This window comes from Saimiri boliviensis, chromosome 9 (assembly GCF_048565385.1).
Source record: "Saimiri boliviensis isolate mSaiBol1 chromosome 9, mSaiBol1.pri, whole genome shotgun sequence".
Taxonomy (NCBI): Eukaryota; Metazoa; Chordata; class Mammalia; order Primates; family Cebidae; genus Saimiri; species Saimiri boliviensis.
The window spans coordinates 91,352,453-91,373,106 of record NC_133457.1 but is presented as its reverse complement, the minus strand read 5'-3'; the positions used below and the strand labels follow the sequence as shown (position 1 = coordinate 91,373,106).

At 45.0% G+C, this 20,654-nt stretch overlaps 1 protein-coding gene across 5 annotated transcripts in view; it reads right to left on the bottom strand.

Annotated features, from left to right (window-relative positions):
* SLC23A2 (solute carrier family 23 member 2) overlaps positions 1–20,654 on the bottom strand; it is a 135,632-nt gene that overhangs the window by 40,545 nt on the left and 74,433 nt on the right. For all 5 annotated transcript variants that reach the window (XM_074406280.1, XM_074406283.1, XM_039479545.2 and 2 more), the window contains 3 exons: positions 14,711–14,809; positions 5,620–5,736; positions 2,735–2,892 (listed from right to left, as the gene is read on the bottom strand). In XM_074406280.1, the coding sequence (XP_074262381.1) occupies positions 2,735–2,892; positions 5,620–5,736; positions 14,711–14,809 (374 nt within the window). The remainder of the gene's footprint in view (positions 1–2,734; positions 2,893–5,619; positions 5,737–14,710; positions 14,810–20,654) is intronic.

Sequence of the window (20,654 nt, the reverse complement as noted above, 5' to 3'; positions counted from 1 at the left end):
GGGCCCACGTCACCTTTCTCACGAATGCCACTGATCCCCTAGGACAGTCCTCACCCCCTATGCTTAGTAATCAAGTAACATCCTTCAAGGCACAGCCCCAGAGAGTGTGTCCCCTGCTAACGAAGTCACCGAAGGCCCCCTGTGCCTACTGATAAGGCACAAGTCCTAGCCTCTGTGTGCATGGTCAGGGGGATCATGCCAGGCTGTGACCTCCTGCCTTTGCTCCTGCCCCTGCTGGGATGGAAGCTGTTCCCTCAGCCCTCCTGGCCAGAGCCCTTGGAGCCTACGGGGCCTGTCTCAGATATCGTCTCCTCCAGGACTCCCACCATGTCCCCTGGAGGATGCATTGCGTCTCTCTGATGGTGCTGCCCTTTGTGCTATGGGTCATGTGCTTCAATGTCACCGCTGCTCCCACCACGGCCAGGTCCCATTCACCCACACCTGCTACACAGACCAGTCACTGAATATCTGCAAGGCTGAGCCAGTACTCTTCCTCTTTGCCCAGGTTAAGAGCACGGGGTACTACCCATACCCTAACAATCACAGAAAACCCCTACCACAAGCCCAGTGCCCCACCAAGGCCCCCAACACACACTCACCTGCCCAGCATCACACAGTTGCTGACGTGATTAGTCAGCACCACCTGATTTATGACTCAAATGGCCACACTGTGGGGAGGATGGAAGCAGGGGTGGATGGGACTGCCATTCCTTGCACAGAGCCAAAGGTCATGGGGGACTCACTCTGACTCCTCACAAACAGGGCAAGTAAGGCTGCTTTCACCCAGCCTCATGGGCATGGGGCACACAGACACAAACCCTCCTCCAGGCCACAGCTCTGCATTTTGGGTCCCTGAGCCATCCCAGTAGGGTGTCAAATCCCTCTCCTGTTCTTACTCCACTCAAACTGCTCCCCAGGCCAGCGGAGAGGTGAACCATGCTGACCTGGGTTGTTCCATTTAGGTCTTGTACCCCAACGGTGGGCAAGATCATGCCCTCCATGACCAAAAGTATTTACCCCAAGTGCCCCCAGGCCTTCCTTTCTGTGTCCCATTAGGCAACTGTGCCCATCAGGCTCAGCTGCTGGCCAGGCCTGGCCTCCTTGGCGTAAGCTGGGGCAGAGCTGCACACGGTGCATACTTCACTGCAATAAAGACGGCTTTCATTCCCTATTCAGGTCAAACCACAATGCTCAACAAAAAACACTGACCAAATTCACAGAGGGATGGTGCTTACAAATCCACAGATAAGTCAGCTGTTTAGAAAAAGAATGTGTCTCCAGAGAACAGCACTCCATGGGCAAAATAAGGGTCCTGAGTCAGCCAACAAAAGCTTTGCCATGCGCTCTGGACTTGAAGTACAGAGTCCTGAATGCTGTACCCAAAGAATGACAGGGTGCCAGCCAGGTTGAGCCCTCCTTAGAAGGCCCGGACCACATCTCTTCCCCCTAGTCGGTCAGTGATACCCCTGCCTTACCCTCTGGGGGGCTTGAAGAGACCCTCCTCCCTTCGGCCCAGCTTGGTGGTTGTGGGCAGAGTAGCATGGGCTCGGATCTGGGAACGTTAAGAGCTCACCATCCTCCAAGGCTCCCCTATCCCTCTGCTGTATAAAAGCAACCCTGCAGTCCCAAAGGATTCTGACTTATCAGAATGCAGACCCTGACTTTAGCCCACACCCACCCTCCCCCACAGGCAGGGCCAGACCTTACACAGCCTGTCTTTGAGGGAGCAAGAATCAGAGCTGGCAGTGAACTCAGGACAGTCCTGCCAGAGCATGCTTTACCCGCTGAGCAGTGCCCTGGAGTAAAGTGAGAGGCTGCACCGTGAAGAGGGCAGAAGAGCAGGAAAGGAGAGGAAAAGGCAAGCTTGCAGGAGGAGGGAGGAAGGTAGGAAAGGACGTTTATTCTCCTTCCTTTGCCAGCTTCACATCCATTTAAGCTGGTAGCTGGAGATGCAAAAATGAACAAGCCCAAGCCCTGGCATCAAGGAGGAAGAAAGGGGAGAAACGCATAGAAACAAAAAGGACAAACTGGAATAAAGGCCACACTGGAAGGATGAACACAGGTGGGAATTCAGAGAACAACGAAGGGCTCCACAGAGTCGGGAGGGCAGGATAAGCTGGGCCTGGAGGATGAGCTGGTGTGTGCCAGGCGGGTAGGGAGAAGATGCACAGGAGGGTAGACAGTGGGCCCTCAGGAGTGAAGCCAGGGAAGGCGGGAGGCAGGGCTCAGAGGCATGGCTGGAAATGGAGGTGGGGCAGAGAGCAAGGACCAGCCTAAAAGCTAGGTGCAGCCTGGTGTATAAAAAGGGAGGAGAGCTGCAATATGGCTCACCCTGAGGAGGGTGCAGAAGTAGAAAGATGGCACTGAGTATGGGGCACAAAGCGCATCCAAGAGCAGTGCCCTGGAGGCAGGGAGCCTAGTGGGACACTCTGGTCTGAACTCAAGGGATGGGGGCACAGAGGGGTGCTGGGGAACGAGCATGACTTGCCAAGGGGGCAGGGGGAGGAGAGTGAGGCTGAGTTTCCAACTTTGACAACTGGGCAGGGGAAGGTGGTGGTGGTGCCGCCATTCACCAAGAGAGGAAACGATTGGGAGGAATACTTCGGGGTGGGGACCAACGGACACTAGGACACTCCCTCGCCTCCATTCAGTCCTTGCAAACAGCCCTAGGCAAATGGCATGGCACAACGCCTTCTGGGGGCTTTGGCATCCCCCATTAGTACCCCAATCTCACCTGCATCCAAAGGTTGTCTGCAGCAAAGTCGTGATTCCCACGCAGAAGAAAATGGTCCCGATGAGCTGACTGGTGGCCCACTGGTCGTACCCCACACACATGGCATCAGCCAGCAGGAAGGGCACCGCAATCGTGCCACTGAAGCAAGTCAGGTAGTGCTGCAGGCAGGAGGAGAGTCACAGGAGAAACAGTAAACCGTTCCTTGTTTATTCTGGATTTCATCCTGACTCTTCTCTCTTGTTAAAAAATAGCCCACATAAAGAATCTCCTTGGTGTTTTAGATATATATTCTGGTATACCAAGCCATATGTTTTTCCTTCTTTTTCAGCATTTCTCCTTTTTTGTTGTTGAGACAGAGTTTCACTCCCATTGCCCTGGATGGAGTACAATAGCACGATCTTGGCTCACTGTGACCTCTGCCCCCCAGGCTCAAGCAATTCTGCTTCAAGTAGCTGAGATTACAGGTGCATGCCTCCATGTCTGGCTTTTTGTAGCGATGGTGTTTCACCGTGTTGGCCAGGCTGCTGTCAAACACCTGAGCTCAAGCAATCTGCCTACCTCTCCCTCCCAAAGTGCTGGGATTACAGGAATGAGCCAACACGCCCAGCTGCATTTCTCCTTTTTATTACATTTTCTTGCCTTATTACTCACTGTCATTATTACTTATTACTTGGATGAATCCATGTCTCACAAAGGACAACAGTCAATATGAGCACCGGTGATAGTTTACTCAGGTAATTCTTATTGGAAACATTTGGGGTTTTTCCCAAAATGCTTTTCTGGCATAAATTGCCAAAACCATAAGGCCTTTCTCCTCTAATCTGTTATCATGAATTGTGATGTGCTGAACTATTCTGGCATGCTTCAAACAAACCCTAGTTAGTCATGCTGTGTTTTTCTTCTGGGATTTGATTTGCTAATATTTTATACAGAATTTTGCATCTACATTTCTAAGTTAATTAGTCTACTTCTTTTAAAAAGTTCTTTCATGTGTGGGGATTAAAGTTACATAAGCTTCATAAGTTACATACATACGCATGGGGGGTTTTCCGTCTTTATCTGTGAGCTGGCATTGTTTCTACAAAGAACTCATCTGTTCCAGTCAGGGCAGGGTTAAGGGCATATGGTAGCTGTGGGAATCTTCCAGAAAGAACCCCATCCCACTTTCCTTTGGGACCCCCCTCTGCCACACCTGTAGCCCCGGTAGGATAGTCCTAGCACACACGACTCACTTCCCTCCCTTCCCCGGTTAATCAGTTCCATTTCTGTTCTGCAAATTTCCTATTTTTCTTCCAGCAGTTTCCCATTTCTGCCCACATTTGCCAAACATGCCACACGTAGCCCATGAAGCCCAACTGTGTAGGAGTTTCCTGGGGTGAAATATTCCTGTTCAGGATGTCTCAGGGCTGCTCCCAAGTTATGTACTCTGAATGGTCAGGAAGGACATGATGCAGGTGGGGTTTCCCACTCCTTTCTGACCAGGGAAGACTGCTAGAAACATCTATAAGATAAACATTCCAAAAAGTGTGTTTCCTGAATCTGGTTCAGAATGTTTGGCCCAAGGTAGATTATTTGCCAAGGCCACTCAGCTTCTTTGGCTCTGACTCCTCCCCTACTCAACAGACACCTGCCAGTCCAGGTTACCATGTGCTTTGACACCTGAAAGAGGGTGAGGGAAGAGCAAGGCAACTGGAAACTCGACCAAAGCACCCAACTGTTGCCAGGCACAACCCTGCCCCAGGGTGAATAAACATCTGTGGACAATGAGATGGATTTTCTCAGCACCTGAGATGCCTTAGGTTGAACAGATCACACAAACTTGAGAAAGGAAAAATGGTAAGTCAGACCTCAGAACAGAGTCCAAGTTAAAACCAAAGCAAACACAGGCCTGGGGTGTGCATCTAAGAAAAGACCCTCCCCACATCATCCCATTTCTCCAAAACATCCCACATTAATCCTATAAAAGGGAACAGGGTGCTGAAGACAGAGGAGGGAAGTACCAAAGACGATGGAGGCCTCCATCAGCTATGTTACCAACCACCTTGTCCCTCGGCCCGCCTGCCCTCCCCTCCCACTGGAAGCTGCAGCAGACGATGCTGCCACTACCATGGCAAGTTTCCCTTCCTTTAAGAAATAAGACTGAAACCTACCATTTAGGTCCTGGTCAACATGGCATCTTTCAGGGCAACTTGTGTTTCATGGCAGAGGTTACCATGATTTTGGATGGGTTAACTAGGCCAGGGATGGGAGATGAAAATTCATTTCTCTTTTCTCTACTCTTCAACTTTTCTTCTTCCTCTATTCTTCCAATAAGTCTATCTCCTTTCCCTTCCTTTATGTCACTGCTCTTCCTTGTCCCCTTAACATCTTCCTTCTTTCCTTTTCCCTGGTAATCCACTCTATCTGTTCTTTTCTTTCTCCTTGCTATAATGTCAACAATTCCCATTCATCACTTTCTTATTTTCGAGACAGGGTCTCACTCTGTCAACCAGGCTGAAGTGGAGTGGTGCAATCACAGCTCACCACAACCTCAACCTCCAGGGCTCAAGTGATCCTCCTGCCTCAGCCTCTTAAGTAGCTGGGACTATGGGCACACACCACCACACATGGCTAATTTTTGTATTTTTTGTAGAGGTGGACTTTTGCCATGTTGCCCAGGCTAGTCTTGAGCCCCTAGGTTCAAGTGATCTGCCCACCTCAGCCTCCAAAACTGCTACGATTACAGGTATGAGACACTATGCCCAGCCCCTACTCATCACCCTTAAAAGAGGAATTTATAAAAGTCTTCAATAAACAAAAATCAAAATTGAATTTTTAGAAAATTCCAGATGGTAGACAATGCAAACACCTGCTGGTGGTTACACATCCTACAGGAACCATCTTACCTGCAACCCCAGAAATATACACAGGTACCAGGGAGGAACATCTTCTATGGTGTAAATCATGTCCGATCGCTGAGGATCCAGACTGCCAGTGCTATCCAGGGTCTCGGCGAGAGAGCTCTGTGAGCGAGAGGGGGTAAAGGAAGTACTCATTAAATGTGAAGACCAATGTTAGCTCAGCCATGTACAGACCATCATTACAGATAAACAGCGTTATCAAGTGGCTGCTGTTTTCCTACAATTTTGAGCCTTGGCTATCTTTGAAGCAAGGCTCAAGTACACTCACTCTCTGGGATGGTCAATCCTCAGAATTCAGGGAGTCAGTGTCCTCTGGCAACAGTTCATCCCTGAGAGCACTGAGCTTGCTGAGAGCTTCTCCCCAGGCCTGGGGATCTTCCTGCATGGACAGACATGCTCCCAGGTTGAGACCACAAAATGATACCCTGGCACAAGCAGTTCTTGACTGAGACCCGAAGCGTTAGAAAATGTTAACTACTTTCAAATAGACAGCACACGGATCTGCCCCTCCCAGCCCACTTTATCCCTGCAAGTAAAAAGGATCTTGGTACTTTAAAGTTCTATACCCTCCTATCCAAACGCTATTGCTCAAATAATGTCAAGTGAAAAAAGCAAAATTCCTAAGTATATAAACATGGTGATTTGAAATCTGTTTAAAAAAACAAAACATTAAAAATGTATTGATCATTTAGGTGACAGGTTTTTTTTCTTCTTTTTCCCCTAGCACTAGTAAAAAAATTAACATTAGTGTGTGGCATGCTTTTTAAGCCAAAATCATCACAAAGACCAGTCACTTTAGGTTAGAGTGCAGCCTCTTCCAGTCACCCACAGCATCAGTTCTGAACTCATGCAGCATCTGAGCCAAACAGAAAACTCAAGGTAGCCCTGAGTTCCCCAAGAGAGCCTCAAAACTGCCCTGGTTTCAAAAACCATACAAATAATCTTTTCTTGGAATTTCTACAAACAATCATTTCTTAGAATCCAAGATGTGCATCTCATTCTTTAAAATCTTTTATAAACTAGCAAACAAAGTGCTTAACAGGAAACAAAATGGAAAGACATCAGACAAAAAGACGAAGATGATGGCATTCTGACCATTGACGGTATCTAGCCCAATAAATGCCCTCTGGTCTGATGTATTTGGCCCACAAAAAAATGCTGATTCCATGTGTTCCACATGGAGGCAAAAGGGGTTTGGGGCCCAATACCTTAAATGAAACAAGGGACACAGTTCACCCTCACCTTCCTCAGCCAGAAGGTAAATGTCTGATGGAAACTGACATCTGATCTAATCCAAATGTAACTGAATATGACCTTTTGGGCAAAACTTTCTCTTCCATCCTAACAAGGGATACTGGCAAATTTGCATTGCTGAATTCGTCCACAATGGATTATGGATGTCTTTAAAAACTTGTTGGAAAAAAATGGTAGAAAAAGTATATATGTGTGTGAGAGGTGTGTCATGTAGTGATGTACAATAAAGATGAACTCAGCAGGTCTGGGCTGCCCAGTCCTGCACATTTCAAAGAAAGGGTTGACTCTTGCCTGGCATATGGGGGATAACCTGAGCTCTTGAGATTTCTGCCTCTTAAACATGTCTTTTTAGGCCTAGTGCGGTGAATCACACCTGTGGTCCCACACTCTAGGATGCTAACGTGTGAGGATCACTTGAAGCCAGGGTTCAAGAACAGCCTGAGCAACATAGTGAGGCCCCTTCTCTAGTGTGTGTGTGTGCGTGTGTGTGTGTGCATGTGTGTGTGTGTGTGTGTGTGTGTTTTATTTTATTTAACCTGAAATTTGGCAACAAACTCTGGACACCAAGGCTCAGGTGAGCGTCCCCGGTTGAATGAGTGTTATCCCACACCATTGCTGGGAAAACTGAACCCTGCCTGGATGACTCCACTGAGAGAAGATGGCTGCAAGGCTGCACCTGGTGTCTCCCAGACCCTGCCCATGTGCCTTTTTCCGTTGCTGATTTTAATCTGTATCCTTTCTCTGTTTAAAAAACAAAACAACAAAACGCTTAACTGTGAGTAAAACAGCTTGCTGAATTCTCCAAGTCTTTCTAGTTAATCACAGAACCTGATTTGGGAACTCCTGACCTGAGGTCAGCGTTTTGCTAACATGATAGAATTATGGACATGGGGCTCATTAGAAAAATGTCAGCTCAACAGCACCACATTAGCTATAGCCACAGAGGCAGGAGTGCTGCTGCTCACAAGGTAACATGGGCAAAGTATTTCATCACAAAGAGAAATGTCTGAAGACAGAATACATTAACACTAGCACAGACTAGTACAACCTGTTACACAATAATAAGCAACTATTCTCTAACAGTTCCAAAACCACTAGTTTTAATTATAAGGCAGATGAAAAGACTTTTTGGGGGGGCATGTTGGCTCACATCTGTAACCTCAGCACTTCGGGAGGCCGAGGCAGGTAGATCACCTGAGGTCACGAGTTCAAGACTAGCCTGGCCAATATGCTGAAACCCTGTCTCTACTAAAAATTTTAAAAAAATTAGCTGGGTGTGGGTAGTGGGTGCCTATAATCTAAGCTATTCTGGAGGCTGAGGCAGGAGAATTGCTTGAACCCAGGAGGTGGAGGTTGTAGTGAGGCGATATCGCACCACTGCTCTGCCTGAGCAACAGAGCAAGACTCCGTCACACACACACAAAAAAGACAAGACTTTTTGCATCTGTTCTTTTCCAGGCAGAGGTTAAAATGTACACACAGGCACATGTATGCACATGCACACACACAAACTTTTGTTAGTAATGAGGATAACTCTACAACTCAGAAACAAAACTAGTGTAAAGCTCCACAGCTGTATGAAACAATAGAGGAGGGGGCTATGGTTAAGGGGATCAGACAACGCTGTGAGGCAGACGCGGTGCAGCCCCGTCTGATGACAGAAGGACCGGTCTGGCCCTTGTGCACTCTGCTCACTGTGGTGTCACACTCAGTGATCACCGTGAGCCATTTTAAATATTGCAAAAACAAAAACCTCTAACAAGGTTTCTGTAAATGATGACTACACAAATAATTATGTCACTTTAAAAAGACTTTCCATCTTATTCCATGGTCCGAAATAATCTATTCTTTTTTTTTTTTTTAAATAATCTTAAGGACAAAAAAATTACCCATGCTCCAAAGAACAGAGTGAACTCAGAATGCCGTTCTCTGCCTGGAACCTTCTTAACATTTTTAATAACCTTTGCTATCTCGTCTGCAGTTATTTATCTAGTCTAGCAAATCTGGAGTCAATTGTAGTCTCTTTCTCTAGGAAATGATTTCCTCTAGAGCAGAGTCAGCACATAGTTTTTATAAAGAGCTGTGTGGTAAATACTTCAAGCTTTGGGAACCACATGGTCCTGTCACTGTAGCACGAATGCAGCCTTGGGCTATACGTACGGAAACAAAGAAATGTGGCTGTGTTCCAGCAAAACTCTACTGACAAGAACAAGTATTAAACCAAACTTGGCTTGCCAGGCCCTGTTTAGCATTTCAAACTGAGTATCATAAAGTAGTATGTAATATACTCTTGTACATTTCTTCTCCTTTTACTATACTAATGTATATTTGTACGTTCTAATTTTTTTCTTAATCAGGGCCACCAAAGATTGGGTAGACTGCTGGAGCTAAGAAGTTTGAGACAAGCCTGGGCAACAGATCGAGACCCTGTCTCAAAAAACAAACAAACAAAAATTAGCTGGGTGTGGTGGCATACACATGCAGTCAGCTACTCAGGAGTCTGAGGTGGGAGCATCACTTGAGCCTGAGAGGTTGAGGCTGCAGTGAGCTGTCATCATGCCACTGCACTCTAGCCTAGGCAACAGAGATCTTGTCTCAAAAAAAAAAAAAAAAAAAAAACAGGATGGTGGCTCACATCTGTAATCTCAGCACTTTGGGAGGCTGAGGCAGGCCAATCACTTGAGGTCAGCCTGGCCAACATGGCGAAACCCCGCAACCCCATCTCTACTAAAAATACAAAAATTAGCTGCATGTAGTGGCATACACCTGTAGCCCCAGCTACTCCAGAGGCTGAGGCAGGAGAATCGCTTGAACTCAGGAGGTGGAGGCTGCAGTAAGCCAAGATCTCACCACTGCACTCCAGCCTGGGCAACAGAGTGAGACTGTCTCAAAAACAAAAAACAAAACCAAAAAAACCATCCTAAAAAAATCAATTTCCTTATTCTTTTCAATAAGCCAGCTTTTGAGTTTTAGTTAAACATGGTAGATTGACCATATGTGTCATTTCTTCTAAGTCCTAAAAATGCAGAAGGAATAAATACAATACAAATCTACAAGGACAAAGCAAACAGGAGAAAGAAAATGAGATTAACAATTTTTTTAAAATACGGAAAGTGTTTGGCTGATTTGTGACCAATGTGGGAGAGGGAAGGAATGCACAAGCTGGGTGCTCATCGAAGGATGCTGTGAAGAGGTGGGCTGGCTCACCAGCAGGATCCCAGGGAGGGCTATGCTTGGATGCACTAAACGGCATAGCGATGGGGAGAGGACACATCTTAAGTCCGCACACTGGTCAGACGGCGTGTTAACTACTGCTATCCTCCTCCTTCAAGACACAAAAATGTATGGCTTGAAGAATATAAACTGCAAAGCCCTCAGACTGAGGAGTACCACACAGCAATCAAGGAAAACATCAACAGCAGGATACTCGTCTTCTTCCAGAATGCCAAAAACCAGGTCACAGAAGCCAGACTTATACCCACAGGAGACCACACAATTCCTTTCTAGAGAAAGCTGATCAGCCCGAAGGCAAGACAGTGACATCTACAGATCCCACAGAGACAACACAGCTTTCCACCTGGTCATGCAGAGGCAGGCCCACAATTAGATAAACTTCATCACACACAAAGACCTCACAATGCTATCTTTCATTGCCTCAAATCCTGGTGGCTCATGCCTGTGATCCCAGCACTTTGGAAGCCAAAGCGAGCAGATTACTTGAAGCCAGAAGTTCCAGGCCAGCCTGGCCAACATGGCAAAACCCTGTCTCTACCAAAAATAGAAAAATTAGTCAGGTGTGGTGGTGCATGCCTGTGATCCCAGCTATTCAGGAGGTATGAAGTATGAGAATTGCTTGAACCTGGGGACACAGTTTGCAGTGAGCTGAGATTGCACCACTGCATTCCAGCCTGGACGACAGCGCAAGACTTTCTCAAAAAATAAAGTAAAAAGGTACTGAAGTTACATAAGAGAATGTCTTTCTTTTAAGGAAATACACATGCAGTATTTAGTGATAAAGGGGCATTATGTCTGTAAGATTCAAACAGCTCAGAAATAATAATATGCCTATAAGAATGATTAAGAAAATACAGTGAAATGTTAACATCTGGGGCATGTGTGTGTGTGTGTACCTATATGGAAAGTGATACGGAATATACGAACAGGTTGACTATCCCTTACCTGAAAATGCTTGGAACCCAAAATGTTTTAGATTTCAGATTTTTTGGGATTTTGGAATACTTACTGGTTGAGCATCCCAATCCCAAAACCCAAATCCAAAATGCTCCAATGAGCAAGCATTTCCTTTGAGCATCGCGTCGGTACTCAAAAAGTTTCAGGTATTGGAACATTGCAGATGTTAAATCTCAGCTTTAGGATGATTACTCTGCATCAGATTGCCAGCCGCTGGTTACATAGAATATATAAAGAATGGAGGGGGTACATTCTCAACTTCCTTATTACATGTTTTGGACTATTTACTATTAGACAAGCATGTTAAAGTGAATGCCGTTCTTTTTTAGGAACAGCTAGTCCTTTAACAGAAGATGGCTTAAAAAGAACCCCTAAGGATCAAAAGTCAGAAAAGGTCTTTTATGTTGTGTTTTGAGATAGATTCTCACTCTGTCACCCAGGCTGGAGTACAGTGGCACCATCTTGGCTCACTGCAACCTCCACTTCCTGGATTCAAGCGATTCTCTTGCCTCAGCCTCCCAAGTAGCCAGGATTACAGGCGTGTGCCATCAAGCCCGGCTAATTTTGTGTGCGTGCGTGCGTGTGTGTGTGTGTGTGTGCGCGTGTGTATTTTTAGTAGAGACAGGGTTTCACCATGTTGCCCAAGCTCGTCTCGAACTTCCGAGCTCAGGCAATCTGCTCACCTTGGCCTCCCAAAGTGCTGGCATTACAGGCATGAGCCACACACCTGGCCCAAGTCAGAAAAGGTCTCTAACTCAAAAAAAAAGTAGACCTAAAAGTTCTGAAGACAAGTTTATTTTATCTTGTATTTAATATGAAAATTGCAATTATGTATTTGAAACAACAGGCAGCAAAAGGCCCAACGGCACACAGGGCAGCTTATTAATAACCACCTTATATGCCACTCCGCTCACACTGTGGCAGTCCCTGCTACCTGAGAGCCTTTTGGTGGGGCGCAGTGGTTCGCATCTGTAATCCCAGCACTTTGGGAGGCCAAGGTGGGTGGATCACCGGAGGTTGGGAGTTTGAGGCCAGCCTGGCCAACATGGAGAAACCCCCTCTCTACTAAAAACACAAGAAAATTAGCCAGGCATTGTGGCGTGTGCCTGTGGTCCCAGCTACTTAGGAGACTGAGGTAGGAGAATCGCTTGAACCAGGAAGGCAGATTGCAGTGAGCCAAAAAAAAAAAGGTAGCCAACTGAGGGTCTGGCCTAAGGACTAGCACTTTATTTTATTTTTTTTCAGACAGTCTCACTCTGTCACACAGGTTGGTGGGCAGTGGTGCCATTTTAGCTCACTACAACCTCCACCTCCTAGATTCAAGCAATTCTCCTGCCTCAGCCTCCCGAGTAGCTGCAACCACAGGCATGCGATACCACTCCCAGTTAATGTTTGTATTTTTAGTAGAGACAGGGTTTCACCATGTTGGCCAGGCTGGTCTTGAACTCCTGATCTCAAGTGATCCGCCCATCTCAGCCTTCCAAAATGCTGTGATTGCAGGCATGAGCCCACACCCAGCCCGTCTAGCACTATTTAGTGTGGCAGCTCTTCTCCCTGTCCTCCTCATTTCCGAAAGTAAGAAAAATGGCGAGGAAAATATGAAGATACCCCATTTCATTGGTATTCAAGGAAATGCAAATGTATCAATGTTTAGACAAAGAAAAAATGTTCGCCCAAACAGGAAAATACACATCTAGCATAAATGTGCTAGAGACATTTTTCCTACAACTAGATCCTTCCCTCTGGCAAAAGGTAAAGCTAAGCCCCAAGGTGTTAATGCTCCTTATTATTTATTTCTAAAGACGGTCTCCAGACAGAGAACGAGGAAGTCTAAAGACACGACAGCCTGGAATCATGTCATACAGGATTATATGTGGCCCCAACAAGTCTGTGAAGAAGCACTTTCCTACAAGTCGGGCCGTGTGAAAGCTGCGGCCTGGCGAGTGGGACGTGCCTCACTGCAGACCGCAGGCAGCAATCCACATGCCAAACACCAGTACACTAACCTCTGAGGAGTAGCCTGGAACCCCGCACTTCTAGAATTTCAATATCTCTGCATGAATCTACTTTAATTAACCTCCATAAAATTTATAACAGCTCCAGGCAACAGGAATATAATAACAATATTGATTGAGAGGCAAAAATGAAATTTCCGTTTCCCAAACTGGGATTTTCTTTAAAAGGGCATAAAAATTTGGTTATTTCAGAATTTCAGTACAAGTTACTTGTTCTCAATCACTTCAGTGATTATACTGTGAACTCACCATGCTAATACCCAAGTCAGGTACTCTATTTGTATGTGTGAACTTCTGAGTGGTCTATTATTAGAATACATAGTATACACTGTCTACAGTGCAAAACAGTGGTTCCAGAATAGAATTTCTCATTACACAAATTGTTCAGTTTCTCATTATGTAGGCTGAAAATTAGTAAACTTTCACTGTAAAAATAAAACCTGTATCTAAAATCTATCAGGAAAAACTCAAATGAAAGTCTTGGAGCAGCAATACAATTTGGAAATATCAGATTATCCAGCTTCTCATGTGGTAGGCACCGTGGTAGATATAAGGAAAAAAAGAAACCAGGATATCTGTACTCACTTTATTTTTAGTTACGTATTTATTTAGTTTATTTTTTAGAGACAGGGTGTTACTCTGTCTCCCTGGCTACAGTGCAGTGGCATGATCATAGCCCACTGTAGCCTCAAACTCTTGGGCTCAAGCAATCCGCCTGCCTCCTGAGTAGCTGCTACTACAGGCACACACCACCACACCTGGATAATTATTTCATTTTTTTTGTGGAGATGGGATCTCACTATGTCGCCCAGGCTGGTCTCAAACTTCTGGCCTCAAGCAATCTTCTTGCCTCTGCCTCCCAAAGTGTTGGGATTAAAGGTGTGAGCCACTGCACCCAGATTGGAGCCACTGTGGTCAACTCTTTCCTGACCTCTATGGTCACCTAATCTGACCATTTAAGAAGATGGAATGAGGCACAGAGCAAAACAAAAATAAACAAAAACAAAAACAAAAACAAAAAACCCACAAACACGATTCTCCTCATTTTAGTGTACTATTTCCATTGCTTTGGTCAAAGCTCAAAGGCATTTTCATAGGCTGCATAAACTACTTGCTGATTTCCCTTATTCTCTTACTGCACATGTATATGTGACAGGCATGATGCTAATAGCTTCACATACATATTATTTCATTCAATCTTCACAACAACCATAAGATGGATGTTGATATTTTTATTCCCATTTTAGAGATGGGGAACTGAGCCCCAGAGAACTTCTATAATTTCCTCAGTCTGACTCATATTTGCACCAGACCTGATGCCAGACCCCAAGTTCTTAACCACTTCCCTCTGTCATCTTGGCTGAGGCCTTTTAACCTATCTAGATGATGACTCCTCTACGGTTCTCACCTTAAATGCCATTAAAACAATTAAAAACTGGTAACTTCTATTCCCTGTGGCTCCTCCTATTTCCTTTATAAAGAGAACATACCCCTTGGGGGTCAGAGACCAAGCCCTACCTGAAGGTCACGCAGGTGCCTGCACAGGATCCACATCTGGGGCAGCACTTGTGGGAGGTGATGGAGGTAGGGATGGGGGGTACAGGGTGAAGGGGTACCTTTTCTGCAATGCCGTTTTCCGTAGTGTAGATCGCCATAAGCTCGGTGTCCTCATTGTCCTGCTCACCACTGGAGGTGGCGCCTCCATTTATCACCACCTGCAGAGACACTTTACTTAGAGGCTGTTTCAGTATGAACCACATTGCCCCCCCAACCCCCCAAAAAGCCTTTTGTAATTCTCCTGGTAAGTGCATGACCAGGCATGGTTTTGATGGAGAAACATACTCCAAGTTCCATATGGGGAGGCTGCCTGGGCAAGAGGCTCAGCCAGGGAGAATAGAAATAAAATCCCAGAGCAAACTCAGCAGCAGGACCCCCACATTCTCCAGACCAAGCAAAGTTTGGCTCAGAGGCCCACGCTGCCTTACTTGTGTGAGCAGGCCCTGGCTGAATAGGCGAGAGTGCCCTGAGCTGCCTCGGTTAAGATCCCTGCCCACATAACCACTTGAGGGCGACTTCCTGCACCCAGAAGGTGAAATGTTCTAGCTGGAGGAACTCAAGCTCTGCTGTTGAACCTAAGTAAACCAGTCCACCGGAGAGCACCCCTCTGTAAGGGGCTATCCACCATCATCCCAGGTTCTGCTAGTCGGTAGCAAGAGCCATAAAATATTTTTACTTTTTAGCCAAATGGTTCCACTTCTAGGAATCTATGCTGGAGAAAAATGCTGAAAACAAAAGCTTTAACCCAAAGAAAGTAATTACTGTTTACAGTAACAAATAACTAGTTTTTTGTTTTGTTTTGTTTTGTTTTTTAAGATGGTGTCTTGCTCTGTCACCCAGGCTGGAGTGCAATGGCATGATCTCAGCTCAATGTAACCTCCGCCTCCCGGGTTCAAGTGATTCTCCTGCCGCAGCCTCCCAAATAGTTGGAATTAAAGGCATCTGCCACTACACCCAGTTAATTTTTGTATTTTTAGTAGAGATGGAGTTTCACCATGTTGGTCAGGCTGGTCTTGAACTCCTGACCTCAAGTGATCCACCCACCTCAGCTTCCCAAAGTGTTGGGATTATAGGCATAAGCCACCATGCCTGGCCCAAATAACTAGTTATAGGCCACTGACACCAAGAATACTACAAGGGAAAAGATTTTTACACAGAGTAACATCAAGGAAAATGCATATGTAATAAATATTGAAGTAACTATACATATGGTTAATGGTGCAACTACATTTAAAAAATACAGATTAAAGAAGTATATAAAAAGTTCAGGGCCGGGCGCGGTGGCTCAAGCCTGTAATCCCAGCACTTTGGGAGGCCAAGGCGGGTGGATCACGAGGTCAAGAGATCGAGACCATCCTGGTCAACAAGGTAAAACCCCATCTCTACTAAAAACACAAAAATTAGCTGGGCGTGGTGGTGCCTGTAATCCCAGCTACTCAGGAGGCTGAGGCAGGAGAATTGCCTGAACCCAGGAGGCGGAGGTTGCGGTGAGCCGAGATCGCGCCATTGCACTCCAGCCTGGGTAACAAGAGCAACACTCCGTCTCAAAAAAAAAAAAAAAAAAAAAGTTCAAATTCTGGCATTGTGAAATACACCAAAGGCAAGCAGAAGACAAGTGATGGTCTAGGAGAAAATACAGTGCCGCAGATATAAAAAGGGTATCAACATTCATAAAAAACACCTCAAGCCAGTAATAAAATCAAACAATCCAATTCATCCCTGAGAGGTCTAATGAAAAAAGATCCAAAGGAAATGGGCAAGGGCCAGGAATATATCATTCATAGAAGAAAAACACATATATATAATAAAATGCATGAAAAGCTGTTTCATATCATTTTAAATTATGGAAGTAATGATTAAAATTTTATTTTTTAAAAAACAAATTTAGAGGAAACTTAAAAAATTGAATCTGGTGTTGACCAGGGTATTGGGGACAGTTACTCTCCTGTGTTCTTAGAAAGAACATACTCTTGGTGGAATGGCCTTCATGGAGGGAAATTTGGCAATGGGATTTAAAACTGGCATTTCTGTGGATCCAGCAATTATACTCATAGAAGCTTATCCTCTAGAAATACCCATGCGGGTAATATATACATTGAAGGTTGATTACTGCTGCAATGTATGAAATCCTGAATACTTGGTGACAACATAAATGTTCATCAAAAAGACACAGTTACAGTATTATATACTCATTTAGAGGAGAATATTCAGCCATTAAAAATAATAGAGCACCAGGCACGGCGGCTCACACCTGTAATCCCAGCACTTTGGGAGGCCAAGATGGGTGGATCACTTGAGGTCAGGACTTCGAGACCAGCCTGGCCAACATGGCAAAACCTCATGTCTACTAAAAATATAAAAATTAGCTGGGCATGGTGACGGGCACCTGTAATCCCAACTACTTGGGAGGCTGAGGCAGGAGAACTGCTTGAACCCAGGAGGTGGAGGCTGCAGTGAGCCAAGACTGTGCCACTGCACTTCAGCCTGGTCAAGAGAGAAAGACTCTATCTCAAAAAATAAAAAATAAAAGTATGCAAGAGATCTGTTAATTAGTTCATACTCCTACAGAGCAGAATTCTATTACATTACTCCAAATAAAGACCTGCTTTTAAAATTATTTCTCAAACATGTTATAGGTTTTTACATAAGCCAACTGAGCTTGTGGAGCTGGTTTACCTATAAAAACTGGCTGCTAGCAGTCTACACATTCTTGGCCAAGATCAAGTCCACAAGATGAAACTCTTAATTTACAAAGAGAACCGTGCTCCAAGCCATATTGCAGCAGTGCTCAACCCACTGAGAAGCCAAGAGCAACACACTCTCAGAATGAACTCCCTTAAAACACAGATTAGTTACTAAATCATCAGAAAAGCCCAGATCTGACTGAAAGTCCAATGCCAGCTAAACTAACCTTCACCTGCTTTTATCTTGGGTTGCTGCAGGGAACAGCAACTTTACTGGTGTGGGGTTTCCTTTGCAGAAGATGAAAATGTTTTGGATCCAAATGGAGGAGGTTGTACAACACTGGGAGTATGTTAAAATATCACTGAATTGTTCACTTTTTTTTGAGACGGAGTTTTGCTCTGTTGCCCAAGCTGGATGGAGTGCAATAGCGTGATCTTGGCTCACTGCAACCTCTGCCTCCCAGGTTCAAGTGATTCTCCTGCCTCAGCCTCCCGAGTAGCTGGGACTACTGGCACCCACCACCACGTCCAGCTAATTTTTTGTATTTCTAGTAGAGATAGGGTTTCACCATGTTAGCCAGGATGGTCTCGATCTCCTGACCTTGTGAGCCGCTGACCATAGCCTCCCAAAGTGCTAGGATTACAGGCAGGAGCCACTGTGCCAGCTGAGTTCACTTTAATTTTATTTTATGCAAACTTCACCTCTATACATTAAAAAGAAAAAATCATCTATATACATGGCACCGAAGAGGATAGATTTTAGAATGAGTTAACAATTTCTACTGCTCCCCTGACACATCCCAACACTATTTACACACACACAAATAAGTACAGATGATCCTCAACTTACAATGGTTAGACTCAGGATTTTTTGACTTTACAGTGGTACAAAAGTGAGACATGATCAGTAGAAACTGTCAAGTACCCAATACAACCCCTCTGCTTTTCATTTCAGTATTCAAGAAACATGAGATACTCAACACTTTACCATAAAATAGGCTTTGTGTTAGATGCTTTTGCCTAACAGGCTACTGTAAGGGTTCTGAGCACATTTGAGGTAGGCTAAGGCAAGCTATGGATTGCCAGTAGGTTAAGTATATCAAATGCATTTTGAGGATATAACCCCATTATAAGTCAAGGAACATCTGTATTACAAAATGCAGATACTCCTAAGCCTAGGAAAAAAGCTCACATATTCATTCATTCAACAAACTGTAGTTGTATCCCAGGCAATGAGAATGCAGTCCTGCCTCCCTGCAGGAGCTCAGTCTAGAGTGAGTGCCCCCCTGCCGCGCCAGGGAATTCTGCCATTACACAGGAGACAGTAAGTAGCCATAGAGAAATGCCAAGAACAGGAGTGCCACAATCAGATGCTTGCACTGGACATCCACTCTGGGTGCAGCAGGAGAGTGGATCGCTGGGGTAAAGGAATGACTCCTTGGCACACGAGGAGACAGTGGCTGGGCCAAGGTGTTAACAGTGCTCTGGGAAAGACAGTTAGCTTCAGGAGAGAACAAAGTTGTGGACTTAATGCCCCCTGAAGATTGTCTCGATGGGAGCTCTGCGTTGAGTACAGGGGAGACATTGTCACCGCACAGCAAGGGGCACGGGGGCAAAATGTCCAGGCTGCTGTCTGGGCTTCTCAGCTGGGAAGCTGGGTGGACGGAGGTGCCAGTCCCAAAGAAACTGGTGGGAGGGAGGGGTGGAGTGTTTGTAAACCAATTCAAAATGTGTCTGACCCAAAGAAATTATACCAAAAAGGAAGCTTTACTTTGCCAGGCCAGTCCAGGAGTTTACTTACCTGTAAATACTACTGACGTAGATAACCTATGATTTGCACAGGTCCAGCTGTCCCTGAGGACCTCAGAGCCCAGCTTCCCCCTGCAACCCTCCTATTGCATAGCTGAGATGTAGCTGACCTACCGCTCCTCTCCATGCTACCCCACCCCCATTCCCTAAGGAAGCCCGTAATAAGATGGGGACACCAACACTCTTGTCTGATTGGCTTGTCTGACTGGCTTGTCTCTGATGTACTGACATGCAAGGAGCTGCCTAAATGGTTGTTGACTAAATGGTTCTTACAGATGAAGAGTTCTATTGAAGTGCTAGTCTATTTTACTAATACTTTTTCCTTTGGCTTATTAAAATAGATACTCTAATGATTATTTTTAAGGCAAAATTTGATTTTAAAAATCAACTGGTAAAAATCAGTTCTTGAGGACAGTTTTTTTTAAATGGGAAAATGATTACAATATTGATGATAATATCAGCTCCACATTTTGGAACTTTTAAATATTATTTTAATTGGGGAATAAAACATGTCTTGGGAAGCTTTCTAAACTTAATAAAGTCTGGTTTTCTTTTGGGTAACTAATAGATGCCATAGAAGAATCCTGGCATCTTTCACCTCAGGAAATTGATCACGATTTTATGAAAATATTGGCAGATTATTACACTCCTTTTGGGAACAAAATGCCCTTTCTTCTCCAAAACTATCTGAAACTAAACTTGTGGCCTGAAGTTTTTGTCTCCTAAACTAATACTGTACAATCACTCAATCCGCTACAAAAGCAGGTTTTCTCGGCCTAACCAGATGATTTTGTCTCCCAATGTGCCATTGCATTTGCATTGTATTTATTGAGCAATGGACCCATTTCCACACTCAAAGTCATACAATCAAAGTGTATACTGGCTGCTAGCAGGATACACATTCTGTATATTTGTATATCTAAAGGATTCACAAAATGTATACTTTGAGTGTGGAAACGTGTCCATTGCTCAATAAATACAATGTCTTTTTTTGCTTGCGTTTTATTTCTACTAAGCTAAGACAATGGTACTAAAGTAGTTTCTTTTTTTTTTCCTCTATTTTTTTTTTCTAGCCAAAGATGAAGTATTTATTTCTAAACAGTTCTCCTGAGATGGTCAGAGGTGTAGGAAGCAGGAGTGACAGAAGTCATTGCCTCGGGGTGTCAGTATCACAGCAGTGCCAGGTGAAACTGGCAGCTGCGCATGTCCACATTTCTCAAGCAGAAGTGACAGTGCATGTGCTGCTTACTGACACCTGTCAAGCGGAGGACACTGGCACCCGGGAAACCCCACACCTCCAATGTGAGTGTTCAGAACTGTATCTGACTGCTAAGAGAACCACTTTATACTAAACCAATCATTTTCAGAGTAGTAATAAAGTTCCCTCAATTTCTGCTTTCAGTTCTTTTAACAGGAAGGTAACACACGCTGTTATGAATCTCCCTCCTCAACACATAAGCATACGGTTATTTCCTCTCACGGCCAAATCTATTCCACAATTAAAATGTGT